Source organism: Rhododendron vialii, chromosome 1a, assembly GCF_030253575.1.
Source record: "Rhododendron vialii isolate Sample 1 chromosome 1a, ASM3025357v1".
Classification (NCBI taxonomy): domain Eukaryota; kingdom Viridiplantae; phylum Streptophyta; class Magnoliopsida; order Ericales; family Ericaceae; genus Rhododendron; species Rhododendron vialii.
The window spans coordinates 46,809,430-46,831,110 of record NC_080557.1 but is presented as its reverse complement, the minus strand read 5'-3'; the positions used below and the strand labels follow the sequence as shown (position 1 = coordinate 46,831,110).

At 39.1% G+C, this 21,681-nt stretch overlaps 2 protein-coding genes across 7 annotated transcripts; one reads left to right on the top strand and one right to left on the bottom strand.

Annotated features, from left to right (window-relative positions):
• The first annotated feature begins 1,019 nt into the window (after positions 1-1,019).
• Positions 1,020-7,637, top strand: LOC131322075 (peptidyl-prolyl cis-trans isomerase CYP63). Of its 5 annotated transcripts, none has more exons than XM_058353224.1 (14): positions 1,020-1,190; positions 1,952-2,040; positions 2,168-2,222; positions 3,311-3,399; positions 3,982-4,006; positions 4,109-4,147; positions 4,244-4,361; positions 4,514-4,674; positions 4,764-5,118; positions 5,424-5,518; positions 5,667-5,847; positions 6,130-6,519; positions 6,609-6,686; positions 7,060-7,637. In XM_058353224.1, exons 2-14 carry the CDS (start codon positions 1,963-1,965, stop codon positions 7,421-7,423), a joined length of 2,028 nt encoding a protein of 675 aa, XP_058209207.1. In that variant the 5' UTR covers positions 1,020-1,190; positions 1,952-1,962; the 3' UTR covers positions 7,424-7,637. The 5 variants fall into 5 exon arrangements, with proteins under 5 accessions (XP_058209207.1, XP_058209198.1, XP_058209225.1 ...); XM_058353215.1 differs by having other exon boundaries at positions 1,050-1,190; positions 1,930-2,040; XM_058353242.1 differs by having other exon boundaries at positions 1,054-1,190; positions 1,949-2,040.
• Positions 7,638-8,174: 537 nt separating this feature from the next.
• Positions 8,175-16,030, bottom strand: LOC131322104 (2-methyl-6-phytyl-1,4-hydroquinone methyltransferase, chloroplastic-like). 2 transcript variants are annotated; one of them, XM_058353257.1, is made up of 3 exons: positions 15,066-16,030; positions 9,166-9,472; positions 8,175-8,510 (listed from the first exon to the last, which is right to left on the bottom strand). In XM_058353257.1, exons 1-3 carry the CDS (start codon positions 15,623-15,625, stop codon positions 8,355-8,357), a joined length of 1,023 nt encoding a protein of 340 aa, XP_058209240.1. In that variant the 5' UTR covers positions 15,626-16,030; the 3' UTR covers positions 8,175-8,354. The 2 variants fall into 2 exon arrangements, with proteins under 2 accessions (XP_058209240.1, XP_058209248.1); XM_058353265.1 differs by lacking the exon at positions 15,066-16,030 and adding an exon at positions 10,678-11,568.
• Positions 16,031-21,681: the final 5,651 nt, after the last annotated feature.

Genomic DNA, 21,681 nt, shown 5'->3' with positions numbered 1-21,681 from the left:
TCATTTGCAGCCTTAATCCCAGACATTATTACTCCCTTCATCCCAAAATGTTTGTCCGGTCCGTAAAACGGAGTGTTAAAAATAATACAATTTTTGCAAGAAAAAATCAAAAGTTTTTTAACAACTTACTAGATATCAATGAGTATTTTTAATTTGTGAAAAAAGTTTAGATTTTTTCTTAAAAAAATTACATTATTTTTAACACTCCGTTTTTTGATCGGACAAACATTTTGAGACGGATAGAGTATAATTTACCATTGTATTGATTTACCTCCCAGTCTCCCACCCCAGCATATAGTATTGATTACGACATGATGTACTCTAATGTGATCCGGTCATATAATTTTCATCAATAATGGAGCGTCTTTTTGGGCTATTAATGGGCCAAATAATTCAAATGCTTTATTTTTTGTTCTTATTTAAGAAAAAATTGCATTTGTTAATTTGAATCAAAGCTGTCTTCATTATTTCCAATTTCTCGGGTTCGTTTGGATGAGGTGAAGGTATAATGTAAGAAGTGGAATTGAATAGTAGGGGGTATTATGTAAGAAGGGTGGGTCCACATTAATAAGACGGAAGATTAAATAATATTTAGTTTGGATGAGGTATAAAATGGAGGATAATGTTATTTTGTAGTTGAATGAAAGAGAGATGAGGTATTATAAGGGGGGATTTCACATTGCCGGCTCCCTCCCTAGCCATGTATAAGCCTTGTTAGGGGGTATTAGAGGGTTATGGAGGAGGGGTATTAAGATATCCCGATTATTGATTTGCCAAATCACACCATAGAAGAAGGCCCACATATTTAGAATGGTATATATTATAATACTTTTTTCTATTGTGGCATCCAAATAGGCCCCTCAATTTATTCGTTTGATCGTTAATTTTAGAATCTTTTGGTTAACCTAAATATCCCGTAAGGCCGTAATATAAAGGGCGGGGGGGGCGGGGAAATCCTATTTTCTATACCGGATCCGCAGCCTCGACCCGAAAACGCTAGTACCCTAGAAAAGAAAAGTACTCTAGTTGTAAAAATGAAGCTTTTACTCCTCTCTCTCTTACACACACGCACGCACTAGTTCTATCACGCAAAGCATGACGGCGGATTTCCTCTCTCATCGGAGGAACTGACGGGCTTCGCTGCCGATTTTTCTTTCCGGCTATCAAATCAGTTGTAACGCTCACTCAAGGTTCGCTTTGTTCAGCCTCTCGGAACTTCTTAGGCTTCGAGTTCTTCCCATTACTTTCTCGTCATTCCCTCCGGTCAGTTTCAGCTTCTCGGGTTGGAATAGAGGTTTGATTAAACAATCAGGGTTTAGGGTTTTGGATTCATGTTTTTGTTTGTCTTGATGGAGTAGTATTGTCTCTTTATTTCACTTTCTTCCGTTTGAGCTTCTTGAGTTGGAATAAAGGCTTTTGAGTGCACACTTGGGGTTTAGGGTTGGATTCGTGTCCCCTTTGTGTATTTATGGCGTAACGATATAATTTTTACCCGTAGTTTACGGAATTTATTGGAATTGTGGGTTTGCTGTTTTGCTGGTATGCGATTTATGAAGCATATCTGTGAAATTGTGAGTGATTGAGGTAATGATGTGAGTACAGGAACGATTGTTGTTTCATTTGTTTTGGAAGAAAGGTTTATGTAAAAGTGTTGGGTATATTGCATGGTAGTTGCCCCACCTGTCAATTTGGTTCATGCAGTTCTAACTATACACTATTAAACTTTCCTCTAAAGTTTGCAAACCGTGCCAAAGTGGTCCACTTGAAAATGGTTGTAGTGATTTTAACTCCTACCATGTGGTTGTTAGGTGTCTATATGACATCGGCAATATGTGAAACATAGAGGTCCAATTCTTTGTTGTGCTATCTGAAGCAACGGAAAATAATTTTAATGTTTCTGTAGTGTGTATTTTATGTGACTATTGCAAGGTTTCGTTTTCAATGTCAGCAGAGTTGGGAGAGATGAGTAAGAAGAATAATCCACTTGTATTCTTGGATGTATCTATTGATGGGAATCCTTTGGAAAGGATTACTATTGAGGTAATTCCATGGCCATTTTCTTTATACAGTTGCTATATCATTTTTCTGTAGTCATCTGTTATCATGAACATTATTTGGTGCTTTTCTCTATTTTGATGCTGATAAATATGTTTTCTTTTAAATGCAGCTTTTTGCTGATGTTGTTCCTAAGACAGCTGAGAATTTCAGGGCGCTTTGTACAGGTAGGTTGTTGAGTCTTATTTTGCTTCTATGGTGAACTCCATTCTTTTCTGTCAAGGAAGAATTCTTTCGCTTGGGAGGAATAATGGTTAGTTTGTTAACTGCTCTCAGGCGCAGATACGCTAGCTGAGCTGATAGAGGCATAGAGCTATTAATGTTTTCTGCTTTCTAAAACTATGATCCCTTGTTATGAACCCTTGGTGTGGAGGTTCATGCTGCTACCTCAAAAGGACTTTGAATTATCAACTTCCTTAGCTGATATTATCAATTAGTAAAATAATATAGTGGAGGCCGTAGTTTGAAGGAGAGGAAGGACCATCAGGGACAGTGTTGGCGTAAGAATTATTGATGACTTTTTTTGGGTTGGGGCTGGGGCTGGGTACTAGACTTGGGATGAAGAAATATTTCTTGGCTATGAACTATCAAAACCTATAATTTTCTGGTCACCGTGAATGGCTTTTTCATTTCCCTTATCTGTTCGTGCTAAAAAAAGGATACTGACCTCTCCTTAGGGAATCTTCTTTGTGGTTGGTTACTGATATTACTCTGCCCTCCTTTACTTTTTGCTACCAATATCGGAAGACGCACCTCTCCTTAGGGTTTTGAAAAATTGGGAATCTCCTTTGTGGTTATTGAAATTACATTGCGCTCCTTTACGTTTTTTGTCAATATTGGAGAAATTACACTGCCCTTGTTGCCAATATTGGAACACCGACCTCCGTTAGTTGACTGTCTAGTACATAAACAGAATTGCACATGTCCACATTTGGTTATTTCAAGGTTGACAGGAAGTGATGAGGGTGGAGGTAGGTAGCAGAAGGCGGCGGTTATTGAAACCTTGAGGAGAATTGGTTAGAAGAGAGGGTATTTTTTTTAATCTTTTTAACGTCAAAGTTAACGGTGTTTGGACAATTGTCTGAAATATAAGGAGAATTTGTGTATTTGGCCCAAAGAAGTAGTGTCTTTTTGTCAATGCCTGTTTCACGAATTCTATCATTGTTCTGATTAGTGAATGAGAAACCATCCTTTTTTGTTGGACCAGCATATTTGGCGGATTTTCGTTATCTTTTTTTTTTTTTTTTTTCTGTAGGTGAGAAGGGCATTGGAGTTTCTACTGGGAAGTCTTTGCACTTCAAAGGATCTAAATTCCATCGCATAATTAGTGGATTCATGGCCCAGGTATGTTGCCAAAGTTACTTGTAAATTGTGATTCAAAAACTACATGCTATGATCCTGATCCTTAGCTTCTACAAAAAGCATCTAAATTCCATCTGATAATTGGTGGATTCATGCCCCGAGCATGTTGCCAAAGGTATTTGGAGGTTATTTTAGAGTGAGAAACACATGCTATGATGAATACCCTTACTTACTTATCTAGTGATGCATCCATGTTGGGCGCTGCTTGGTTGCAGTGCATGGTATGGTTCGTCTTGTGATGAGGTTACATGCTGCTAAGTTCCCAAATATCTACTAACAATTTTGTATCTCATCTGAGAGTTGAATTTTCTTCTCTGCAAGAGTTGAATTTTCTTCTCTGCATATGGAATGCCTGTATCTTTTGACTTTTGGCCTGCTTGCTGCAGACCTCCCCGAAAGTCCTTGGTTTCATCCGTCTGGATAACTCCCACTGCTCTTCATAGTACTCATTAGAAACTAACGAGTCTTATTTCTGGTGTTTCTTCCATAATACTAAATATTTTGGAATGTATATGCATGTTTGAACATCACTTGTGATTTAATACTGATTCCTTGTCTCTGCAGGGTGGTGATTTTCAAAACGGAAATGGTATCTATTTTCCTCGTTGCTTCATCTTCGGTGAATGCAGATTCTGTTTAATTCCGTCTTCATGCATAGACTTGTAAGGCACGACCTTTTGATGGTTTGCAGGCACTGGTGGAGAAAGCATATATGGAGGAAAGTTTGCAGGTAATTTTATATCTTTCCCTCGCTTATCCTGTTTTTCTGATACTGAGCTCACTTATGGATTCATAATGTTTAGGGCATTTTCTTTTCTGTTCGCAGATGAGAACTTTAAGCTGGATCATAGTGGCCCTGGCCTCCTATCTATGGCAAATAGTGGTCGGAACACAAATGGGTCCCAGTTCTTTATAACTTTCAAGCGCCAACCTCATCTCGACGGGTATATGATGTTGTGTTTGTTTTGTGCAGAAATTTGGTTTGTCATATCTAACCACGTTTATCTTTGTTCTTGTGCTTCTCCTCTTTACCTCTTACTGCTATTCGCTCACTTAGAGATCCCCAATTTGGATTTTGGTGGTGTTCTTATTGCAGCAAGCATGTTGTTTTTGGAAAGGTTGTCAAGGGAATGGATGTGGTTAAGAAAATTGAACTGTTGGGAACGACTGATGGGAAACCTTCTGGACTAGTAAAAATTGTAGATTGTGGTGAGACATCTGAACAAAAAATTCAAGATGCAGATGGAGCAGAGAAAGGTACTGCTCTGTTTCTGATCACTAGTTGTAACTAATCTTATGATTCTAATCCCTGGACTATTTGATCTTCATGATGCCTCTTCTTTCAGGGCAAAAGAAAAAATCTGCTAAAGCCATCTCCTCTGGAGATAGTTCTGATAGGCAACGGAAGGGAAGACGCAAACCATTGCTCAAAGACAATAGGAAGAAGAGAAGGAGAGATTCTTCATCGGACTCATACAGCTCCGATTCGGATTCCTATTCTTCAGGGACGGATTCCGATTCAGGTTCAGATTCTGATTCTGAATCGGATTCTTATTCATCAAGCTCTTCTGCTGACGAAAGGCGTAGGAAAAGGAGGTCAACAAAGAGGCCCAGAACCCAAAATCGGAAGAAACAGAAGGGTAGACGACAGGAGAGGACAAGAGGTCAGCGTGGTAAAAGATCAAAGGGAAAATCCAAACGGTATGGTTTCAGTTGGATTAAGTGCATCTTAACGCTCTCTTTGGGTTAATTCGGGTGAGATGATGAGAAAAGGGAACCCCTTCACTTTTTTGGATGAGTAGAGATGGTGGGAACTGGTACTTGCATAAAGGCCCATTCCATTTCTCCCTGAAAGTAGTGAGATTTGGTGACAAATAATTTTCTTTTCTTTTCTTTTCTCTCCTGCAATTCAAAGGAACTGTAGCTACACATATCTGGTATACTGTATTCTACTTAATGTCATCTTTTGACCATTTTCCTTTTTGAAAACCGTGCCCTATTTTCAGGAGTTCAGAGAGTTCAACTGATACTGAAAGTTCAAGTTCAAGTAGCAGTGCCCGCAGCTCTGATGATGAAAATGTAGCAAATGCACGGAAGCGTGGTATTATATTTATTACAATTTTTATTGTTTGACATGTATTAATGTACCTCTTGGTTTAGGCATGGTTTGATACCAAGGCCTCCACATTGAATTTTAACCACCTCTGATGGTGGTTTTCTGACCCTTGGCCGACTCCCCTCCTTTGTAGGAAAAGAAACTCTCATGGTGCAGCAGAAGGAGCGCAAGCAGAAGATGATGGACAAATCTTCTCATGAAGAGGGAGAATTTCAGCAGAAGGATAAACGATTGAACAATGGTCACGCTACAGAGAATAAAGCTGATAAATCTGCCAATCAACATGATAATACAGATATCCTTAAAAAATCCAGGTTTTTACTATTGGCCTACATCTCTTCCTCACATGCATTGGTTCCTCTCTTTTTAGGTAAATGAGAGATTTATTGATTGGAGCATTTCTTACGAAGAGACAAGGCAGGCATACCTTCTGATATATCAATATAGAAAGATTTGAGCAGTGATTTTGTGGGAAGTTTACCACAATTGACAGAATTGAGGAAGGATTTGCAATTTTACATTGGCTTCATTTGTTGCTTTTTGAGGTCAGTTGACTGTCAGATGCGTACCCGCTGTATCTTACTTATCATGTGCAGGAGCCCGACTCCAAGCCCCAGAGGGAGGCCGAAGTCTAGGCGTAGCAGCAGCCGGAGTATTAGTCCCAGAAGAGCCACAAGTAGTCCAAGATTCCAGAATGATAGTGGAAACCCTGACAGGAAGTCTGGTCACGAAAACAGCGGTAGGTCTTTGAGGAGTCCAAATGGCAGTCCTTCGCAAAAAGTTCCGGACCCGTCTGCTTCTAATCATGGTCGGGCCGCATCGGGAAGTCGATCTCCTAATGGCACTCCTAAACGTGTCAGAAAAGGACGTGGTTTTACGGAAAAGTTTTCATTTGCACGGCGATACCGGACCCCATCTCCAGAGCGCTCACAACGTAGGTCTTACAACTTTGGTGGAAGGAATTTTCATGAGAGGAATCGTGATAGGTAAGATTTCAAAGTAATAATACATTCGGGGGAATCCCTGGTTATACTAAGACTGCCGTTGGCTTAAATTCATCTCTGGTTTGCTTTAGATACTCGAGCTATAGAAGTTACGCTGATCGCTTGCCGCAAAGACATTATAGAAGCCAAAGAGGAAGGAGCCCTGCCAGGTCTCTCTCTCTCTCTCTCTCTCTCTCTCACACACACACACACACACACACATGTACACGCACACAGGGATCTGGCATTGTACTCCATGTTCCACCAACTTTTAATGTCAAATTCAATTAACTATTTCTATTCACCATCGTGATGTTGCATGACCGCATCGTCTTGTGAGAAGCGGTAAATCCAACAGTACTGGCTAAAAAACTATAGCTATTTCTGAAGCTGGCCTGGTTCAAAGACTGTAAGACATGTCTATTGAAAGTGGGCAAAAGAAATTAGCATGGAGGGAGTATTTTCCTGCAATTAGCTTTGTTATTTCATCATAACAAGGACCGTTATGTGGGAGCAATGAGTTTTATATTTCCTCTTTCATAGGTATCGAAACAGGAGAAGTCAAAGTAGAAGCAACTCTCGAAGCCCAGATTTCAAGCGTAATCGTGACAGGAATCGCAGCCGGAGCCCTATACGAAGCCCTAGCCCTGTAGATAGGCGACCTGCATTAAGTGACCAGTTGAGATCTCGTCTTGGGCCTCCTCTGGATGACAAGCAGCGTCGTTCAAGGCGAGGAAGATCGAGTTCAAGCTCCAGGAGCCGCTCTAGATCACCTATTGCTGTACCGAAGGCAACTCCTAAAACCGTGAAATCTACTTCCCCCAGCCGGTCTAGATCAAGCTCCCCAGGTGGACAAAGGGGGTTGGTTTCCTATGGTGATATCAGTCCTGAAATCGGTGCAAACTAGCGTTGAGTAGAATGAGGGAAGGATATCCGTTTTTGTTCCTTTTCTTTTACCACAAAATTATTAGGCAACTGGAAGCAAACTGTAACGTTTGTCTACTGAGGTTGATATTGCTTTGCCTTGAGTTGAGTAGTTTCAATTACCATGTTTAACCTTTGTGATCTTTCTTTTGAGTTTGGTTATAATTGAACTGGGACGTGATTTGGACGGTTGACTCTTTCTGATGATTGATTTGTTCCGAACTTTCAAAAATGGCAAATGAATCTCGTTCTGACCTTTAATGAGGTGACTACCGGGAATTGCCAAAGACCTTCGCCAATCTTGGGAGTCCTGTGTATGTGAGAAGTGCATCAGTGTATGGTACTACTCTTCTCATAAGGTGAAAATCCCAAATAAGGCTGGGTCTCGATTGTGGGTTTTCGAAAAAGTTAATGGTTTTTATGATCCACATTCAGCAGTTTCTTCATAATTTAATTTCCTTTTCCTTAACGGGTCTTCCCCTCCACAAATATCAACAGATCCGGTCGAAATGCTGCACAAAGGTTCTGACCCAGGGCATGCACAAACAGGGTTCCCCCTTGGAGGAAATATTTACTGCTGTGATCTTGGCCCACCATAGTGTGTTCGTGCCGAGGTTGCTGTTCAAGTGTTCTGGAATTCACACTACACTTTTAACCGATGACTTGTTTATGTGCTTTTGCACCCCAGGTTCATAACCATAATTCAAGGAACAAACAGCCTCAACACCGACTTATGTCAGGCAAGGGTTCTGGTGAGGCAGAGACCTTTATATTGCAGAGGACAAAATGAACATAAGATGGTGAAAAAGAAAGCATAGGAAACAACAGCAGAAATTGTCCGGGTATCATAACAGCAAACATTAATGCAAAGAGGAAGTGTCATAAGCAGCCCTGAAAGTTAACCGCAAACTCTCTCAAATTGGTTGACCTTTGGGAACAAATTGATCCTTGAGCCACATGTAAATGGGAACCAATACATAGTACATTCCTGCTGTGGCACCAAGAAGGAAACGCAGCAGGAAGACAAGTGGATTGACAGGCTCCGAGACATCCTCAGCCTTCGGACCAAGCTGTGATGAAAAAAGATTGGTAAATCCAGAGAGACAGAAAGGAATTGCAATGAGCTTCAGCGGTTGAAGAAATCACATATTTGTTGATTAAGCACTAAGCAACAATTATATTCAGCCTCAGGTATATCATCAAATTCATGCTTCTGTGTTCAAAAGCAGAGGGCTGACCCCTTATCACTTAATCAAACATATCTCCCCAAAATATATTAGAAATGCACATATAACAGTAATCTAGAAACAGCAGTAAGATGTTTCAGAGATTCAATTGCACGGGGTTGGCCTATAACGTTACAAATCAATTTTCCAAACCTTGAAAAGTAAAATGCTTCTCTCAAACTTAAATCCTACTTAGTTGAAATGAACTTATATCATGATGAGTTCAGCCATTTAACCAATAGCTGCAAATTTCTTTGTGAGGGTAAAGTACTTCATGCAATTAAATGTCAAGAGCTACTCCAGCGATACAGTTAGACAAGTCCCTAATCCAAGTGATAGTAGCATTAGCATGAGAGCAAGAGCCACCTTTAGACAGAACCACAAAAAGACCCCCATCAAAAATAATAAACTCCTCAAGATGCAAAAAAAGATTTAACACGATGACTTGTATATTGGCATAAAAAAATAGCACACTCCATGAGAATACAGAGATGATTACCTGCAAAGGAGAATCACCGGATGCAGGTTTTACACCAGTGACCGAACATCCCATGATCAGCCCGTGGCGACGAACCCCACGGTACCATTTTGGGCCAATCTTCTTCAGCTGAACATCCTTAAATCCAGCTTTCTCAAACCACTCAATGTACTCTTCCTCCTTTGGGAAGAGCATCCACACATCTGCGAAGAACCGGGAGAGCCAAAATGTTGGATACACAGGACCAATCAAGCATGCCTTCCCTCCAAGTTTCAAAACCCTGTATGCTTCTCTGATGCCACGTTGTGGGTCTGGCCAGTACTCTATACTGAGAAAACACATTCGCCAAATCCTTATAAGAAAGACTACCAAGAATATTAATCACTCTATGAATACGTACATATAATATCACTCTTCATATTGGACATCAACTACTGATTCATATCACTTTCCATATTCACCTCACTACTTGTTTGTACCCTAGAAGATCATTCAATCACCAAGTTTTTACTTTACTACAGAGGGAGACGAGAAATCTTTAGAGGGAAACTCGATCTTACACAAAGAGACTCAAACCCAAGCATCATTCCTCAGAAGGATGCATCTTAGGTAACCTCTTGGTCTCCCTTCAATTATACATCAAAACACAAAATTCCCTCCCACGTATTCTGTTGACTACGTATAACGGATTCAATATAACGTTACAGTATCCATAAAACTCCCCATACACTGCCATAAAAAAAACATCTGTCATCTAATGTCTTCTCAACTATGAATGTCAAAAAATTATCCTTTTATTTTATAGCCATTTTGCTAGAATGATTCAACTTTCAGTTCCAAGTAGCTTAAGGTAAACTCTCCAACAAACTACACACATCAACATCTCTACAAAAGACTACATCTAGCTCGAGAGATTCACATACTAAGACCAACAAAATACCGCAAACCAAAACCAAAACACCAACTCCACTATGCATGTGAAGCGACTGAAGTCAGTGCGGGCCCAGACATTTTCGAGACCCAAGCGGAACTTTAAAACAGTCACTTAGAAGATCACTTTCGTTGCATTTTTAGCGGCAAACATTACTAATTATGCTTGTATTTCTTAGTTGATGGGCTTATCTTAAATGAATTCAAAAAGAATAACAAAGACGCATAACACAAATCTTTACGTGGTTCCCCAACTGTGTAGTTGAGTACATCTACAGCTTACACGAATTTTCATTATGTATTGAAAAACGGAATACAAATTACATCGGTTGTGTTAGGTTTATATCATCAATTACTGTAATACCCCTGTCTAGGTTACGGGCACTACTCTCGAGCCCTGCCGTGGGCTTAGTCCCTGAAAACCCGAGCCCCAGCCGGGGGTGCTCCCTCCTGAACCCCGTGAACCCCGCGACCTGACTAGGCAAGTCAAACCCGAATAGTCAGCGCAGCGCAAACTAAACCAATTTAGGCTACACAAAACCAACAAACTCGACTATGTATGTGAAGTTACCGAAGTAAAGGGCTAAACATGGAGCAAAATACCTCCCAGCAGAAACATAACGATCCGCATAATCAGTATCGAACGGGAGATCCTCCGCGTCCCCCTCAATAATCTTGCACTCCTTCAACGGCTCCTTCTCCTTCGCTTTGGCAAGCTGGTGCGGCGACTGATCCAAAATGGTCACATTCTTCGCATCCACGTGCTTCACTATACCTAACGTAGTAAACCCTGTTCCACCACCAACATCCACAACCACCAAACCCCGATCACTCAAATCAGCCGGCTCGAGCGCGTCTTCTCTCATGTCCTCGGTCCAATGGCCAGGGTTTATCACGTGGTCGTAAACAATGGACAGGAACCTGTAAAACCAAAACGCCTCTTTCTTGTGCTGGATAAACCTGGGTTGAGAAACTGGTCTGGTGGCTGAGAGACTGCACTTGGGGGCTAGGGTATTGGTTCGAGCCCTAAGTAGTGAAACCTGATTCCCACGCAAATCTGACCCAACGAAGCCTAACCGATTTGGGGCTACTCCTTTGATCAGTGTGAGATTTTGAGCTCGGATGGGCATTGAAGAGGCCATGAAAATTATCGGGTGGAAAAAAATGTGAGATTGATTCTCAGTGAATTGGAGAGTGAGAAGTAAAGGCTCAGTCAATTTATATAAACCATGCACAAGTTGTGAGAGTGGACTGGTATTTTTTGACTGGGTAAAATACTAATAGTGAAGAAATTGCTGCTTACAAGTTTAGTGAGAGGAGACCAATGAAGAGGGAGCAGTCAATTAGCGAGCAAACGGCAGACCAACAGCAATGGTTTCTTGTGTGCAGGAGAGTGGGTGAAGAGAAAACGCGAAAGAGATATGGAGAGAGAGAGAGAGAGAGAGAGAGAGGGCCCGGAGGGTTTGGTGTGAGCTAAGCCCAAGTTATAGGTTAACTTTGGGAAAAAAGTACTAGCCCACAAGTCATTATTAATACTAACAAAATTTTAAAATATAGCACCACTACACTTGATACAACTACGTTCGGAATTATTCCATATACGTTGGTCCATCTGCATCCAAGCAACACTTCGGAATCATTCCATACACATTGGTCCACCTGCATCAAACCACTATGTGCACAACTACGAAGGTATTTTTTTTTAGAATGCGTTTCGAAGTTGCTTCCGTCAGAGGCGGAGCTAAAAGGGGAGGAGGGTGTCACTTGACACCCCACTTTCAAAAGAAAAAGATTGTTTGTTTGGCATGGAATTCATATCAAGTCCTACGTAACCAACCCGAGCAATTCATTGTTTTAACGTTTTTTTAAAAGAATGTTTCAAAAAAACATAAACTCAATTTGAATATCAATAAGAACTTGACTAATTCGTTCACTTATGTAGAACCCCGAGTGCGCCATCAATACTTTTCTATCGGCACCCCATCTCTCAACTCTGGCTGTCACCCTAAATTTTTTGAGTTTTTTATTTTACCAAACTCTCCTGATATTTAATGCTAAGTGCAAAGAAAATAAGCAAAGAAAAAATTCTTAAAGTGTACATGAACGGCTAAGATTTGCTGCACCGGCTTAGATTTGCTGCACAGCGAATCTAAGCCGTTCATGGTGCAGCGAATCTAAGCCGTTCATGTACACTTTAAGGGTATTTTCTTTGTCTCTAGCACTCCTCGTGCTGAAATGACATATGTAGGCTACACTAGCATTCTTCCTAACACGTGGCTGGTTGCATGAGCTGCAACAGGACTGCGCTATTGGTAAGTCTTGCGGCTAAACGTATTAAGGCTGGGGTTCCAGAAACAAAAAAAAGAACTTATTTTTTGTTGAATAAAAAGGGTTGTTCCGGAAAATAAGGAGGGTAATTATTTTGGTAGAATTTATATAGGTACCAATGGGCGGCGGGAGGGAAATCGTACCGGTAGCCGCGCCGGGCCTTCTCCGGCCACTGGACGGCCGATCCAAGCCGTCCAAAAATTCTAAAAAAAAAAACCAAGGGGGTTCATATATACACGGAAAAGGGGTGCTCGGATCAAGCACCCTACACACCTTGGATGCTGTTGATTCTCGCGAGAGCCCCCTTGGTTTTTTTTTTTAGAATTTTTGGACGGCTCGGATCGGCCGTCCGGTGGTCGGAGACGGCCCGGCGCTGCCGCTGGTACGATTTCCCTCTGCCGGCGCCCATTATCATAGCAACAGTCTTTTTTTTTGTATGAGGCAACTTCAAGCTCAAAAATCATGTGTTTACGCAAATAATTTTCCTACTACTATGGATCTTGTTTGATAGATCTCATTGAGATCTTTAATACGGGGCAAAAAAAATTGAATTTTTTTTTTCATTTACATTATTTTTGAGTTTGAAAATGTGAAATGAACTTTTTAAGAAGGATTTTGTGGAATGCCCCTTCTTATTTTTGAATTAGAAGTGGCAAAATAAGTACTTATTTTTTAAGAAAGTTTCCGGAACGGAGCCTAAAACACCTAGCTCAAGAGAGAATCAAAACACCTACCCAACCACCTATTTTCGAAGTCTTAAAAAAAATTCCACCAATCTAAAGAGCTAATTGAAATCTTTAATTCAATAAAAAAAACTTGAAGACATAGTGTGCGAAAGTATTTTATTTTTTATTCAAAAACTGTATGTCTTTCCATAATGTACACTTACAAAGAAACAGAGAAAGTTAATGGAACATAGGGATGACAAGTGTACCCGCCCTGCCCCAAACCCATCCTGCCCCGCCTCGAACGAGGCGGGTTTTTCACTCCATTTTCAGGAGTCGGGTCGGGGTCGGGGTAAAATTTCCAAAACCCACCCAGGTTCGGGGTGAAAGTACCCCGCCCCTAAACCCGCCCCGAAATACCAGACCCGAAATTATCCGACCTCGCCCTGGCACGCGTGTGTGTATATATGTATATGTATTTATTTATATATGTATATATATTTATATACATGTCCTTTAATTTTATTAGCATTAATCCAAAAAACAATGTCCCTTTACTGTCAAGTAGTCTAATCAAATTTAAAAAAAAAATGATATTTATTGGTGTTTAGTGGATTTTTTAAAAGTTTTCTTCAAATATTTATAATAAATCCTACACATAAAGAAATGGAATGAAGTATCTAAAATACTGATTGCAATTAAAAGTTTAGATAAAACCGCGATACCAAAAGACACAAAAATAATTTCAAAACTTTTATTTTTTAGATTATTTTTATTTTTATTTTGCATTTTTTTTAATTTTTTACTTATAGTTTAATTTTTTTAATTTTTACGGCGCAGGACAGGTAAACCCGTTCCCCGATCGAGGCGGGGACGGGGGTACCCCAAAAAAAACCCGGTTGAGGTCGGGGCGGGGCGGGGCAGGGCAGGGGTGGGTAATGATTTTCGGGTCGGGTCGGGGTATGCAAAAACCCGCTCCGCCTCGCCCCGTTGCCATTCCTGATGGAACATCCCATTTGTGGTGAACTCTAGGTTTGAGGCTTGCTCACACTTTATCTTCCTAAATTAGGGGTGTTACAAAATCCGACGGATCGAAAAAAATTGAAAAAATCGATCGATCGGTTCGGCTTTTGGTCGGGGTGATGGCAGAATTTTTTCGGATCGGACCGAAAAAAACCGAAATCGGTTTGGTCTTGGTTTCCTGTGATTCTCACTGGACCAAACCGAACCGAACCGACCAACTATATTATATATATATATATTACATATATACACTTTAAATTTAATATTTTGGGCGGACCGAAATCTCCGACCGAACCGAACTCACCAGAACCAAACCGAGCTCAACTTTTGTTGGGATCGGTCCTAGTTATATTTGGATCGAACCAAATCGATTTTAAGAAATTTCACTCCGAACCGAACCGAAATGATTCACATCCTAAACTACTCTTCTAAGAGTATCTCCAACGGAAGATCTCAAATCTGATGTGGAGTTTGTAACGGTAATATTTCACACTAATTGACAAACCAACCCAGATGCCTTTTTTAGGCCAAATCCTACGTGGCTTTTGACATGGATGAAGGGGAATGAAGCATGACAACTTTGACTACATATACATTGCCTGTCAAATTTCAAAAAATGACTATTTCTATTTTGACATAAGAGTTGGAAATGAATAATTTGACGTAAAATAAATAGAATTTGATATAAGAGTTGGAGAGGAGGTTTTGATGTCAAATTGAAAATGCCAAAATACCACATCAGTCTAAAAAATAAATTAACATCCCCAATTTAAAATCAAGGGCCGGAGATGCTCTAACTATCTAAAGAAACAGCCCCGACGAAAATGAAAAATTGCCAACTCAAATTTCTCCTCCCCTATTTTTTGCTTTCACATCCCAAATTCCAGACTTAAAACGCATCACATGTGACCAGGTGTCTGCACATGTGAAGTGACTAAAATTAAGCAAAGAGCAAAAGTGGAGCAATGTACGTACCTCCCAGCAGAAACATAACGATCCGCATAATCAGTATCGAACGGAAGATCCTCGGCGTCCCCCTCGATAATCCTGCAGTCCGTCAACGGCTCCTTCTCCTTCGCCTTAGCCAGCTGGTGCGGCGACTGATCCAAAATCGTCACATTTTTCGCATCCACATGCTTCACTATACCCAACGTAGTAAACCCCGTTCCACCACCAACGTCCACCACCACCAAGCCCCGATCGCTCAAATCAGCCGGCTTAAGTGCGTCGTCTCTCATGTCCTCGGTCCAGTGGCCAGGGTTTATCACGTGGTCGTAAACAATGGACAGGAACCTGTAAAACCAAAACGCCTCCTTCTTGTGCTGGATGAACCTGGGTTGAGAAACTGGTCTGGCGGCCGAGATACTGCACTTGAGGACTAGGGTTTTGGTTCTTGTTGCAGCCCTAGTTTGTGTGATGATTTGGGGGAAATGGGTTCTGTGCGAATACTGGAGCCGAATGAAGCGCAACTGATTTGGGGACGCTCCTTTGAGGAGTGTGAGATTATCAGCTCCGATGAGCATTGAAGAGGCCATGATGAGATTATCGATCGGGTGATGAAAATCTGAGATTGCTCCGGCGATTTCAAGTGTAAGAACTGACCCAATTTATACATTAACAGTTGTTGTGAGCAGGTATTGTAAGTTGAGAGTGAAGTGAGATTTGATAGGGGGAAAGCGAAAGGGGAGAAATGGCTGCTTACAAGTTATAGTGAGAGTGTGAGAATAGACCAATGAAGAGGGAGGATTCAATTACTGAGCAACCGGCAAAGCATTTTGTGTGCAGCAAAAACCTAATCAGAATACTAGACTTCCCAGCAAAAACCCATTTGAGAGAGAGAGAGAGAGAGAGAGAGAGAGAGAGAGAGAGGGAGAGGTGGTGTGAGCTAAGCCCACAAGTTATTGGTGGTTTGAGACACGAATTGGTATTGGTATTTTGTGTGACTAGTGTCACTTCAATCGCTCCCATGCATGTCTTGGAACTTTAGATCCATTTTTTTAATGATTTCTAATAAATTTTTTCTTTCAATTATTATTATTATTTTTCTCTTTACTTATTCAGAATACAGAAATGATACCTACACAGATGAAAAATGCACAGATCTTGCACTGATCGAGATGTCGGGCCCACTATGGGTCCCACACAAACGATTTGATCCGTTCATTAAATTTAAAACATTTTTTCAAAGGCCCTCATGAAAAATCAGCTCAATCCGATGCCTATAAATACTTGATCCAATCATCTAACGTTTTGTTCAGTTTCATATCTACATGAAAAGTATGATGATTGGATCGAGTGCTTCTTGATGGATTGAGCTGATTTTTAATGAAAGCCCTTGAGAAAATGTTTTAAATTTAATGAACGGATCGGATCGTTTGTGTGGAACCCGTAGTGGATCCCACAACTTGATCAGTGCATGATCTGTACGCTATTCATCTGTGTGAATAGCATCCCTCTTCAGAATACTAGCTAGACTTTGCAGCAAAAACCCATTTGAAGGAGAGAGAGAGAGAGAGGTGGTGTGAGCTAAGCCCACAAGTTATTGGTGGTTTGAAACACGAATTGGTATTGGTATCTTGGGACTCTAAATCCATTTTTTTTTATGATTTCTAACAAAAAATTTCTTCACTTATTATTTTTATTGGTATCTTGGGACTCTAAATCCATTTTTTTTTATGATTTCTAACAAAAAATTTCTTCACTTATTATTTTTATTTTTCTCTTTACCTATTCAGAATACTAGACTTCGCAGCAAAAACCCATTTGAAGGAGAGAGAGAGAGAGGTGGTGTGAGCTAAACCCACAAGTTATTGGTGGTTTGAGACACGAATTGGTATTGGTATCTTGTGTGACTAAAATGTCACTTCAATCATTGTCATGTTTGTCTTGGGACTCTAAATCCATTTTTTTTATGGTTTCTAAATTTTTTCTTCAATTATTATTTTTATTTTTATTTTTACTCATTACTAAAAAAAAACTTTCTCAAGTCTCAACCTAAACATGACCTCTGAGCTTCGAGATTTAGGCCTATGTTTCGAAAAAAACTACTTCCTCCGTCTCTTTTTTAAGTATTTTGCTTCGTAACTTCAATTTATTAAAAAGACATTATCATTATACCTTTCACATCAACTTTTTCCTCCACTTTTCCTACTTACCCATCATCATTACACTTTTACCCACTAACTTTTCAAAATGAAATATACTTTTAGGGACAAAATAGACAATACACCAACTTTTACCCACTAACTTTACAAAATGGACACTTATTAAGGAACAACTCAAAATAAAATACTGGACAATAAATAAGGGACGGAGGGAGTAGTTAAGCTTTTTGTTTTGTCTTTATTGAGAAACTTAGCTACACTACTGTCCTCATGTGGCAACGGAGCATGGCGCGTTTTGCCATACCCAGCACCAACCCTATTCTGAATGCCGGGTAATGTGTGGGTGCTCCTCTTCAGGCTTAATCGCATGGCCCGCCTTGTAAAAAATTGAGAAATAATTGTTTAACTTGAAAGGAAAATTGAAGAAAAAAGTAATTTGTAAGGTGATATTTTAGAATAATGGTGAAAATATACGGGTTAAAGTATGATTTGTGTAGTATAATGGTAAAAATATGAGGATAAAAATATGATTTGTTTAATATAATGGTAAAAGTACGAGGATAAAAATATTTTGTTTCGTATAATGGTAAAATAATAGGGATGAAAATCTAATTTTATAAATAACCATATTTCGTGGCTGGTAATGGCACAAAGAAACGTTATCTTGATCCCGACCTGATCTGGTGTTCAAATTTTTTCCCAAACACACCCCGATACTTGAAATATTTATACGAACCCGCCCCAATCGGGGCGGGGCTAGGCCAATTGTCATCCCTATGTGTGTCACGCTTGAACCGGCTAAATATTTAAGTTGTTAGATTTTTTAGAGGGTTCCAACTTAAAATTAATTGGCTATAAATGAAGTAAACACTATTTACATTGACCAAACTCGAGTGACTTATGTAACCGACGTAGGATAAAGTCTAACATAAGTAATCGAAATTTGGTTTTTAGATGATGTCAGGGTGCAACGAGATTTGCTACTACAGGTATAGTGAAGCAGGGCTAGCACAGACTTTTTCTTTTGGGTAAATTTCACTGACCTCCCCTGAGGTTTCTGACAAAAACAGAAACCTCCCCTGAGGTTTCTAAAATGTCACTGTCCTCCCTCACTTTTACTGACATTATTAGATTCCCCTCTTCTGTTATCTCTCCGTTTGGAAATCAAACAGAACTACTGATGTCAACTATAATAATTTGACCAAGTACCGAAATTACCCTCAACTTTAAAATACTCAAATTTCCCAGCCAAAACCCAATACTTCGTAGAACTACATGCCACTGCATTAAAATCCATAACCCACTGACATCACCAATCTCCAATGGGCACCATCACACCGCCTCTCTGTCTTTAATGCTCGTGAACAATGAAATACCATTCCTCACCATATATGTTCTTACGTTTAACGATATGTAAATGTAAATCCATGGAGCCCCAAGAGATTTAGTCAAGTGGGTACAAGAAAACAATTAAAGGATTTGCCGTAAGATATCGTAAGTTTGAATTTCACGAAAGTTAAACATTTCAAACCTTGAGGCAATAGGAGGTTTGCCCGGTCGTTAACTTTAAGACCCCGGAATTAATTGAGGTGCAACTAAGCTGACTCGAACATCCGATTATCAAAAAAAATGTAAATCCACATAACACGATATAAATTATCTATATACTACGAAGTATATCTCCATTGTTGTAATTTTTTTAAAAAATTTCATATAAAATGACACTTTAGACCAAAAAAATTAATCAATTGTGTGGTATTTTTCTCGTCTTATGTGAAAGTTTTTTGTTTTTTGTCATAAATTTTCTCTCTAGACTGAACAACTAAGCCCCGATTTTTTTGTTCTATTAACATACTTTACCTCCACATATTTGATACGACTCCAATTACATCCTTTTGAGATTTTGTCAATTTATTTTTATTGTTGAGTATATCTAGTGTATCTCAATCTTTAAAAGTAAAGGATTTTACAAAAAATATTCATTACATTTTTTATAAAATATTAAAAAAAGAGTCTAAAAGTCAAAATGCCAAGTCAAAGATGGCTAATTTTTCAGGTTTGTAAATTTTGACTGAATTTTATTCACTTTTTTTTAAAATTTTTTTTCAAGCATGGCTAGACTAGATGTAACCAAAAACTAATAAAATATGTTAAAATGATAAAACAAAGTTGAATAAAAAAACACATAACCCAATCGAACTTTTTTCATCTTAAAAACTCATTTAATTTTGAAACACAACTGAATTATACTCTACATTTATTTTAATTTTCTTTTCTCTCAAAAGTATATGCTCAAATTCCTTCAACTTCTGGTATGGTCAAGGAAGCAGTGATAATGAATAGGATGAAATAGAATGATGGAACGTAAAGGAAGAGCAAAAGATTGGAGAGGGCATTGAAGTCTTTTACATCCTAAATTTGACAGCGTTTATGCCAAATTAGCTTGGAGGGGGAATCTATAGAATACTTTGAAAAGTAAGGGAGGGCAGTGAAAATTTCAGAAACCTCAAGAGAGGTTTCTGTTTTTGTCAGAAACCTCGAGGGAGGTCAGTGAAATTTGCCCTTTTCTTTTCAAACGAAAATTAAATATGAGGCTGTTACAAACTTTTATTCTCGGATTTTTAGGTACTCAAAATATAAAGTAGATCAATTACATTTCCTAAAAGAAATACGAGTACGGAAAGAACCCAAACAATCCAAGTCCTCAAAAGCATCACCTAAATATAATTATTCCTAAAAAAAAATTAATTGCACATTATAATATTTGAAACATCACTTACATATCACTTTGTTTGAAATTTTAGCAGCAAAAGTATTTATCCAAACATTAATTACTTGAAGAATGAACCTTGTACAAAATTACAAATTGAACGGCGCCCCCAATATTTTCGTTGCATGTATCTCAATACGTTTAATTTTTCTGTAAAATTTTATAGCGGGTACCAAAAAATAGAAGAACCCTTAAAAACTGCATATTTTTGGGGTCTAAAGCGACCGCACCTTAAACTCTAGCCAAGAATTGGCACGTGAATGCCAAAAACGTGACCCACCGGCTTGCCAAGGCGAACGAACGGGAGCCGTTGAAGGAGTGCAAGATTATCGAGGGCGATGCAGAGGATCGATCTTCCATTGTCTACTCACTGCACGAAGGAGGATTTGAAGATTAGTTGTAACTCTTAACGGTGGAGTGCTGATGGCTAAATTTATAGGGGAAAAAGGGAAGAGCTACAAAAAGTTGTTGCTTTCAATATAATTAGACGAGACCAAACGGCAAACCAACATCATTTTTCCAATTAGCAAACAAATTAAAGTAAACAACATTATCAGAGGACCAAAAAAAAAGAGAGTAAACAACATCGTGAAGAGGAGAAAGTGATATGCGGAGAGAGAGCCAGAGAGGTGTGGTCTGTGGTAATCCGCAAGTTAATTACTGACTTTTGCTGGGCACAAATTATATTGAAGAGGAGAAAGTGATATGCGCGCGCGCGCGAGAGAGAGAGAGAGAGAGAGAGGGTGGTCCGTGGTAATCCGCCAAGTTACTGACTTTTGCTGGGCAAAAATTATTGACTGGTTTCAGACACAAAATGTAGTAGGGATGTTCGCGGTTTGGTTTGGTCCTCATCACGGTTTATACAAAATGAAATTCGTGTCTGAACCAAAAGTCCTACAGTTTGGTTCTAATCCAATCCGTGACTCGAAGATCAGTTACGGTTTTGTCCTAGCAAAAATAAAGCGTAAGCATATTCCCACATTAAAAGGGAAGAAGGTTACACTAGAATTAAATTTAACATCACCAGAAAGTACTTGTTACATAAACTAACAAAGGCCTACTTCAGAAATCAGATTCAAAAGTATCTAAACACTAGTAGATTGTATCATTACAGTACATAACATAAAAAAAAAATTGAAAAAGAAACGGACTACTGAAACTGAACTAAGGTAACCTGTAACTTAGTAAAAAAAAACTATGATTTACCGCTTATATTTTATGTACACTTACACTATATTTCATTATTAAGATAAAATACTAAAATTGGTAGAAAAACATTTTAACATTACTAACAATTAATTATATAAATACACACACACACACATATATATATATATATATATATATATTTATAGATATATATTTATTTATTATACATATAAAATTAATATCTCACAGTCCGGTTCGGTTAATCTACGGTTTCGTAATGAAAATCCGTGGACCGAACAACGAGTCACGGTTTTCTAATTTTTTAATCCGTATCCGGACCATTAATCTACGAACAAAATCCAAAAAATACAGATCAGTTCGGTCCGGATCGATTTCAAAGCTCACCAAATTTTTTGAGCAATCCTAAAATATAGTATTTGGTGGGAGTGACTGTAAAAAGCTTTAACGTTTGAGTCACATCGCACGTCAACTGTAATACTAGATAAATTCGTTTCGTAATTCGATTGGCATAATCTTTTGATAAGATTTACGATTTCGATCAACTGTA

Coding starts and splice junctions, on each gene's coding strand:
- LOC131322075 (XM_058353215.1), top strand. CDS start 1,942: ATGTCAGCAGAGTTGGGAGAGATGAGTAAGAAGAATAATCCACTTGTA. Junction 3,400..3,981: donor TTAGTGGATTCATGGCCCAG/GTATGTTGCCAA, acceptor TTGTCTCTGCAG/GGTGGTGATTTTCAAAACGG. Junction 4,362..4,513: donor CGCCAACCTCATCTCGACGG/GTATATGATGTT, acceptor TTCTTATTGCAG/CAAGCATGTTGTTTTTGGAA.
- LOC131322104 (XM_058353257.1), bottom strand. CDS start 15,625: ATGGCCTCTTCAATGCTCATCGGAGCTGATAATCTCACACTCCTCAAA. Junction 9,473..15,065: donor CGTTATGTTTCTGCTGGGAG/GTACGTACATTG, acceptor GTGTTTTCTCAG/TATAGAGTACTGGCCAGACC. Junction 8,511..9,165: donor CCGGTGATTCTCCTTTGCAG/GTAATCATCTCT, acceptor TTTTCATCACAG/CTTGGTCCGAAGGCTGAGGA.